Source organism: Orycteropus afer, unplaced genomic scaffold (assembly GCF_000298275.1).
Source record: "Orycteropus afer afer isolate SDZICR_OR568_19922 unplaced genomic scaffold, OryAfe1.0 scaffold00174, whole genome shotgun sequence".
NCBI lineage: Eukaryota > Metazoa > Chordata > Mammalia > Tubulidentata > Orycteropodidae > Orycteropus > Orycteropus afer.
The window spans coordinates 4,561,025-4,569,390 of NW_006921761.1; the positions used below are offsets into that span (position 1 = coordinate 4,561,025).

Here is an 8,366-nt window from a genome sequence, read left to right on the forward strand (position 1 = left end):
TTATGGAAGTAGATTGCCCCATCTCCCATCCCTAGTAACCAACAAAGTAAATTTCCTTCCCTGAATAAACCTTTCCCTAGGCCAATTTTAATCACAATCCTAAACCCAACCCCATCCCTTACAAAATTCTAAACCAAGACAGACTCCAAAGAAACCAATCTCACTGCCATCGAATCAATTCTGACTCATAGTGACCCCCATTGGGTTTCCAAGGTGGTAAAACTTTACAGAAGGAGATTGCCCCACTTCTGCAGAGCAGATGGTGGGTTTGAACCGCCAAGCTTCTGGTTAGCAGTCAGATGCCTTAGGCACTGAGCCACCAGAGCTCTGCCAAGATAGACTGGCTATTATCAATTTGAATCACAAACCAATTTCAAACCTACTTTAACATCATCATGATTCTAACCCTATACTTACCACAACCTAACTTCACTCTGTAGCCCTACATCAATGTTATTCTAAGCATAACTCTAACTCTAGGGAGCTACACACTGAGTAATTTCTGCAACCACTTCATGAACACAAATATGGAATGCACGTAAACAGTGCATGTCATTTGTACTCCAGGAACTGAATAGCTCCCTCAGTCACAGTGGGACGGTTCACAGGGCAGCTTCCTTGTGGAGGGCTCGATGCCAGCTGGGAGCCCGGGAGCATCAAGGTGCCCAGGCCCTTTGGTCCTAGTTAGATGTACAGGCCTTTAGGGGTCCAGCACCCCCCAAGCCCTCTTCCAAGACTAGCCCAGCCCCTGAGCTGAAATTCCCGCCATGCCCCTCCTCGTTTCCTGCCTGCCAGCTGGCAGCATCTCCGGCCCTGGAACCCCCACCAAGAGGGAGCAGATGGGTCTGGGTCCTGGGGATGGAATGTGGCCACTTCTCAGTGGGAGATTCCCAGATTCTTGCAACACCCACACCTAGGACTTCAACCCCAGAGCCTGGCCCAGGTGCCCACAGAGGTAGCTGGGCCTGCTAACACTGAGGCCGAGGTAGGGAATGAATGATTGCTCCTCTCCAGGATCCCAATCTGGTGATAGGGTCTGTTAGGCCCATGCTCATGAGTAGGATGAAGCCAAGTGTACTTCCCTCTCCTCACACTCCCTCCCCCCAGGGCCCCAGTGCAACGTTCTCTGTATGTCAGCCACCCCAGGGAGCTTGTCAGATGTTGCCTGGGTGCCCTCAGGAGTTCACTGAGCCACAGCCTTCACCCAGACGAATGGACCTCTTGAGTATATAGCCCTCCAAGTCTTTGTGTCTCCTTCTTCTAAACCCCTTGCACCAATATCACAGCCAGCCTGGTCTGAAGACAAAGAGAGGGGCTTGGTTCAGGACCACAAGCTGCAGACCACTATGCCCAGCCATGGGATTCAAGTAGGACTGTGGGGTGGGTCCCAGGCCACACTCAAGGCCAGAAGAATGACTGGTGGGAGGACTTGGGGTCCCAGAAGAACAGTAACAACTCCTCTCACCACTTCAGTGCCTCACCTGGGGACTGTGTCCATACCTGGGCTCTACTTCCTTCCAGGCTCCCCCTCATGTACCCCTACCCCCAGAGGTTCAGCCACCTGCAGCCACAATGGTGGTAAGGACTTGCTGTCAGCTTCCTACTCTCAGGTAACGCCTCCATCAAAGCCATCAATTTCCACCGATTGCCATCAAGTCAATTCTGACTCCTAGTGACCCTACAGAACTAAGTGGAACGGCTTCACACAGTTTTCAAGGCTGTAATCATTATGGAAGCAAACTACCACATCTTCCTCATGTGAAGAGGCTGGTGGGTTCAAACTGATGACCTTTCAGTTAGCAGCTGAGTGATTTAACCGCTGTGCCACCAGGGCTCCTTAGGTCCATTTCCTCAGAGCCCCTAGTACGTCCAGGTTGGAACATCTCCATGCGGCTGGGCCGCCACCGCAGGCTCAAGTTCAGAGGTAAAGGATTAGGACAGAGGACAGGAGATGCTTCCTGAGTCTAGGAAAGGCAGGTGAGGGTGGAACCTGGGGAGGCTCTGGACACAATGGGACATGAACTGGAGGCATCCCACTGTCAGCATAAACAAGGACGGGGGCACGAGCGTGTTCTGGGAGAGAGAACGAGCCTGCCGTCTTAGGAAAGGAGGCAGCTCAGCCTCCCCGTCCCTGCCAGCTCCCTACTTTTCCCACCAGCTGTGCCAGCCCAGAAAGTCCCCCACTGACGGGGGCTGGGGGTATCCCCCAGTTCGTCTCCTCCAGACCACCTTTGTTCCCTCCCACTGGTGCTGTGCCCATCTGGAGTTTTGTGGGGAGCAGGATAGGATCAGGTGGTTCAACCAGCCCCACCTCACCAAAGTTCTCCAGAATCACTTGCAGAACTTGGTAAAAGTTTGTATTTCTTGGCTCACCTGAGATTCTCTTGAAGACCATCGGGGTGGTCCCTGTCATTCCTGCTCCCCAGGTGTTGCTGAAGGACAGCCAGGTTTGCAAACCATGGAAACAGTCCAATGCAAATGACTCTGGGATCATTCACATGCCTCCCCCACCCCCACCCCTAGGGACCCATGCCATCCTACCTCTCTGGGAATTGTCCAAACATAGGCAACTCACAACTTGGTCCCTTCCACAGAGGGTGGGGTGGGTGGAGAAGGCCAGATGGGGGAGCTAGGATTTAAAAGCTCTCTGGTTCCAGAATCTGGCATCAGACCAGATAAAAGATCCAAGAAATCTTATTTTGTTGCTTCTGCCCAGTCTTGTCCCAGGAATGCTCGCCTCTGTCAGCTGTCAGCAGGGACACTGTCTGGTCCGCTTGAGGTCTCAGCTTGTTAGAAAATGTCAGACGTGAGGGGTCAATTACCTCTGCTCTAGTCTGAATCCCAGCCCCTCTCCTCTGCACACCTGGGGGTGAAACACCCTCCACTAGCAAGCAGACAATATCTCCATTCCCAACACTTACCCTTCTGTGTCTCACCCTCCCTCAACCCTGCCCTTGTCCTAGGACCCATCTTTCTGTATCCACCTTGTCCCTGGCCCTCTCTGTCCTGGCTGCATACCTCCCAATCCTCATCCCCACCTCCCTATGGTCTCCTTACTCCTTCCAAGCAGTCCTTCTGAAAGCTGGGACAGGCCTTGGGGTGAGAAGCCTGATGCTGGGTTTCCTCCTCAGGAATCCAAATGATTTTTCCAGTTGTAGCCTGGGAATCATAACTCTGAGGTCCTGGTCCAATTTTAAAAATAGATTCTAAGTCATGATCCAATAATCTTCACACATCACACACCAGGATAAATTCCAAATGGATGGAGGATTTAATGTTAAAAACTAAACTACAGAAATTCAAGAAGAAAACATAGGAGAAATTTTGTATGACCTTAGAGTCATAGAGGCCTTTCTAACATTTTTATTAATTTGTTGACTTGAAAACTCAGTATATCTGCAAATCTAAAAACACCACCAGCAAAGTCAAAAGACAAAAGACAAATTCAGTACATTTGCAACACATTGTCACACACCAAAGGCTAAGCACCCTAGCAAACAAAGCCCTTGAAACTGATAAGACCAACAAACTAAAGGAAAAGTGGGCATAGGATTTGGAAAAACAGTTCACATTTTTAAACAGATGAGAAGATACTCAACCTCATTCACAAAAGGAAAAATGCAAATATAACCTACACCAAGAACTCTTAACATTGTAGGTGGGAGTGTAATAATCACTATATAAAAAGGTCTAGCAGATCTTGTAAAACTAATTCCTGTTGTTGTCGTGCGCCATTGAGTTGATCCTGACTCATAGCCACCCTTTAGGACAGAGTAGGACTACCCATTGGTTTCTTAGGCTGTAATCTTTATGGGAGGAAATCACCAGGTCTTTTCCCCTGTGGAGTCGCTGGTGGGTTCAAGCGGATAACCTTTAAGTTAGCACCGGAGCACTTTACCATTGCACCACCAGGGCTCCTAAACCCTCAAAACCAAAACCAAACTCACTGCCATCAAATCAATTCTGACTCATAGCAACCCCCATTGGGTTTCCAAAGCTGTAAATCTTTCCAGAAGCAGACTGACCTATCTTTCTTCCGAGAACCAGCTGGTGGGTTTGAACCACCAACCTTTTGGTTAAAACCTGCTGCCGTCGAGTCAGGTCTGACTCATAGCGACCCCTCCTTGGGTTTCCGAGGCAATGTCACTACAGAAGCAGATTGCCCAACCTTCCTTCCAGGGAGTGGCTGATGGGTTAGTAACCTAATAAACTAAACCCTAACACCCAATAATCCCCTTCTTAAGTATTTATTTACCCAATAGAATGGAAAACAAATATTCACAAAAAGACTAAAGCAACCATATTGACAGCCATTTTATTCATATAGCTGAAAACTAGAAATAGCCAGTACATCAGTGGGAGAATGTTTCAGCAGACCTTGGTAAGTGGACCTTCGTGCGATGGCACCCTTGTCATTGTTGTTAGGTGCCATCGAGTCAGCTCCCACTCACAGTGACCCCGTGTACGACAGAAAGAAACCCCACCTTGTCCTGGGCCAGCCTCGCAACACTTGCTGTGCTTGGGCCCATCATTGCAGCCACCGTGTCGATCCATCTTGTTGAGGGCCGTCCCCTTTTTCATCGACCCTCCACTTTACCAAGCATGATATCCTTCTCCAGGGACTGGTCCCTTCTGACCACATGGCACACTCCTTAGCAGTAAAAAGAACGAGTGACTGACCCAAACAGTAACAAAGCCCAAGACATTTCCCTGAGTGAAAGGAGTCTTCCATGAAGAAGGACATGCCTCTTGGATCGTCAGGCGGCCCTTCACTGCCAGACGCCAGAACCTACCGACATGACTGCCAGGGTCCTGGTGCTGTCCTGGCCTGACATCTCTCCCTCCTGTCCTGGGTGAGGCTTATAGGACCCTCCGAAGAGTTTGTCCCAATGGCCCTCAGGTATACTGTCTGTCTGGGGGACACATGAACCCAGTCTGGGTAGGATACTGAAGGAGTGGGGGGCACCTTGCTTCCCCAGGCTGTTGAAATCTGGGAAAGGCCAGAGCGTCCAGGGCACCCAGATCCTTTCCACTTTGAACATCCAGCCTCCTGAGGACTCAGAATCCTCTCCCCGCAGGGCTGACTCTCCTGTTCCTGGGCATCTGCTTGATGTCCCCTCCTTGAGAGGACTTCTCTGACCAAGCCTCGCGTTACCTCTTTTACTTTCTTCGTGGTGCCTACTGCTTGCAAAACTATCCTATTTGTTTGTTTATCTGTCTTCCTCTTCTGGACAATGAGCTTTCTGAGCTCCCAGAGCCTGCCATATTTTCCTGTCTGGATTCCTGGTAGTTAGGACTGTGCACAGCACTTCAGTCACGCTCAAGACACGTGAGTCCGAAGGCCTGCAGGAGGACCCTGGTCTGCAAAGCACAGCTGTAAGAACCAAGCCGCCAGACTGAGCTGGTGACAAGTTTTCCTGAAACAGCCCAGCAGGAGAAGACAGATAGCCGCCACTTAGCCTTCCGAAGGCCCTGGAACACGACTGCCCCAGAGCCCTGGCTCGCCTGCTCCAGTCAGCCCTCGCGGTCTGCCTGTTGTTGTTGTTGTTCGGGGCCGTCAAGCTGGCTCCGCCGGCGACCCTGTGTACAGCAGAAGGACAGTGTTCCTAGGCCTCCTTCAAACCAGGACCATGACAGAGTGGGGTCAGAGGCCTCTCTTTCCCATACCCAGCCTCTCAGCCCAGTCCTCTGGGGGGCATTCTTCACAACCAATGGCAAGCACCCCCGCCAGCCCCTTCTCTTGATCCCAAGCAACTCTGCCAGATGGGTCTCTTAGGAACCCCCAGTTAAGGGGGGTATTAACAGTACTAACAGTAACTGAAGATCACTACCAGGGAAGGGCCTCGTACAGGAGAGCCAGCCCCTCACTGTGATCACTAACCTCCTCGGTGTTACCATCAGCAACTCCACAAAGACAGCCGACGCCAGGGCCCACCGACGCAGGGATACGCAAAGCATGGTTCCTGGCAGCAAAGAATCTCAGAACACTGGGAAGCCAGACACGTCAATAAACCGTGGCTGAGCCACTGGGCTGCTCTGTTCAAGGCTGGGATGGAATGTGGGGGTGTGTGGGAGCCCCGAGAAGGCCCTGTAAGGACAAGGGTTCCACTTTTGCCGGGACTCCACCAGCAAAGAAAAGGAAACAGTCCCCCTTGGTAAAGGGACTATCATGTGCAAAGGCTCGAGGAGGGACCGTCCACATTTGCGAGGGGTGACTCCAGGGCCCAGAACATGCAGGGCCGGTGGCAGAAGATGGGGTTGCACCCACGAAGACGGGCAAGCCAGGCTGAGGGCATCATCCTGAGAACCACAGGGAATGTCAAAGGGAGAGAGATGCAATCAAACACACATTTCAGGAAGAGTGCTGAGTAGCTGGAAGGGGGCGTGGGGGAGTATGGAGCCTGCAGTGCAGTGAGGGACACTCACATGGCTCCAGGGAAGAGGTGGGGAGGCCTAAGCCAGGAGCCGGCTGGGACGGAAAGGAAAGGACTGGTGGATGCTGATATTGAAGAGGTAGAATCAGGTGACTTGGGGACAGACTAACTGCTGAGTTTTTGTTTGGCCAGGACCTGCCTTCAGGAAGGAAGAGGAGGGTAGATCCCCCTTCTTGCCTGGACAGTGTGCCTGGGGCGGGGCGGGGGCCTCCTGGGGGAGGTCACTGCCCAATAAATAGGCAGTGGGCCAGTCCCAGCCCACACACAGTCCCCCGACTGCGGCCGTCCACCTCGCCCAGGGCTCTCGCCTCACGCACGTTCCCTGCAGTGGCCATGGCTCAGCCACTGGCTCTGAGCCTCCTTGTGCTGGTTCTGGCCCTCTGCAACCCCGGGACCCAAGGTACCAATGCGGGATGTGCCTAGGACGGGGTGAGAGCGCGGGGTCGGGGCCTCGCAGCAGCCCCCGGCTCCCCGTGACCCTCGCCCCTGCAGGCAGCGATGGAGGGGCGCAGGACTGCTGCCTGAGGTACAGCCAGAAGCCCATTCCCAGCCACGCCGTCCGAAGCTACCGGAAGCAGGAGCTGAGTCTGGGTTGCCCCATCACAGCCATCCTGTGAGTGAGCACAAGGCAGCGGGCACAGCTGACTGGGGTGGGCAGGGCGGGCCAGACGTGGACAAGCTTGCTGACCTCCATCCCCAGGTTCAAACCCTGGAAGCGCTCTCAGCTAGAGCTGTGTGCAGACCCCAAGGAGGCCTGGGTGCAGCGGCTGATGAAACGTCTGGACAAGGCGCCGGCCCCACAGAAAAAGCCTCAGGGCTGTGGGGAGCAAAAGGGGGGCTCCAAGCCTGGCAAGAAGAGAAGGTGCTCCAAAGCCTGCAAGAGGTGAGGCGTCTGGAGGGCTGCGAGGGAGGGGGGAGGGGGAGAGGCCAGCGGCCCTCACGCCCCTCTTGTGCCCTCCAGGACTGAGCAGCCCACAGAGCCCAAAAGGGCCTAGCCCAGTGACCAGCCTGGAGCCCAGGAGGCCCCCACCAGCCTCATCAGGGCTTAGAGCCCCAACCCCAGGGGCAAGAAGGGGGCGAGGAGAGAGGGAGGCCCTACCACATCCTTTTCCTGCTCCGACAGCCCACCTATGTTCCCAGCCCCATCCTGCATGGCTGAGTTGACCAGTCTACAACCAGGGAGGCCGTGTGTGGGTGTGTGTGGGGGGTGTCACCCAGTGAACGTAGGAGGGGGTGTGGGACTGACTCTCTCAAGAGAGATCACCTAGGACCCTGCACCTGACCCTGCTCGCCACCGCACCCCACCTCTTCCTTGTATATACGATTTGCACCCAACTGAATAAAAATCCACATCAGCCTCTCACCCAAGTGCCTGGCCTGTGTGTCTGTGTCCATGGGGAAGCCAGTGTCTCTAAGGGCAGGGTCACACATTCCAGAGTCCTCGCCACGAGCTCGGATGGGCTCAGACTAGTACGCCCTCACCTGCCCAAGGCCTTCCTTGCCTCCCAGGTGCCCAGGCCCATGGGCAGTAGAGGGGAGGTTGAGGCAGGGTGGGACGGCATCCCCTCTGGATCTGGGGCTGCCCTGGTCTCTGAGGAATTTCTGCCAAAGTGGGAGACGGCAGAGCATCCACTCCAACTGCTCGGCGGTCCTCCGACACCTGAAGAGACCCCAGCACCCTCCAATCTGTTCAGCACTCTCTCGCCCCAGGAGTGACCTCCAGGCCTTTCCCCAGCCCCAGCGGAGACTGCCTCCCTTTCTTTAGGTTCCATGAGGAAGAAACACCAGGTATCTATCTCCTTGAGACGTCCCAGGAGAGAAGCTGTCACGCTTCCCTCCCACCTGAGCCCTGTGGCCTGGGCCAGCCTGGAACACAGGTTCTACTGAAACCCATCTTAGCAACAGTGCCAGCTCTGGGACCCCTCTGGACCC

The 8,366-nt window shown here is 54.0% G+C and overlaps 1 protein-coding gene across 1 annotated transcript; it reads left to right on the forward strand.

Moving 5' to 3' along the window:
• Nucleotides 1–6,767: 6,767 nt before the first annotated feature.
• On the forward strand, nucleotides 6,768–7,429 carry CCL21 (C-C motif chemokine ligand 21). Its single transcript, XM_007947030.1, has 4 exons — nucleotides 6,768–6,834; nucleotides 6,927–7,047; nucleotides 7,135–7,317; nucleotides 7,396–7,429. Exons 1-4 carry the CDS (start codon nucleotides 6,768–6,770, stop codon nucleotides 7,427–7,429), a joined length of 405 nt encoding a protein of 134 aa, XP_007945221.1.
• The last annotated feature ends 937 nt before the right edge of the window (nucleotides 7,430–8,366 follow it).

Bases quoted from the DNA above. Each gene is read 5' to 3' on its own strand.
- CCL21 (XM_007947030.1), top strand. From the start codon at position 6,768: ATGGCTCAGCCACTGGCTCTGAGCCTCCTTGTGCTGGTTCTGGCCCTC. The intron at 6,835-6,926 runs GTACCAATGCGG...TCGCCCCTGCAG, and splicing joins CTGCAACCCCGGGACCCAAG to GCAGCGATGGAGGGGCGCAG. The intron at 7,048-7,134 runs GTGAGTGAGCAC...CTCCATCCCCAG, and splicing joins TGCCCCATCACAGCCATCCT to GTTCAAACCCTGGAAGCGCT.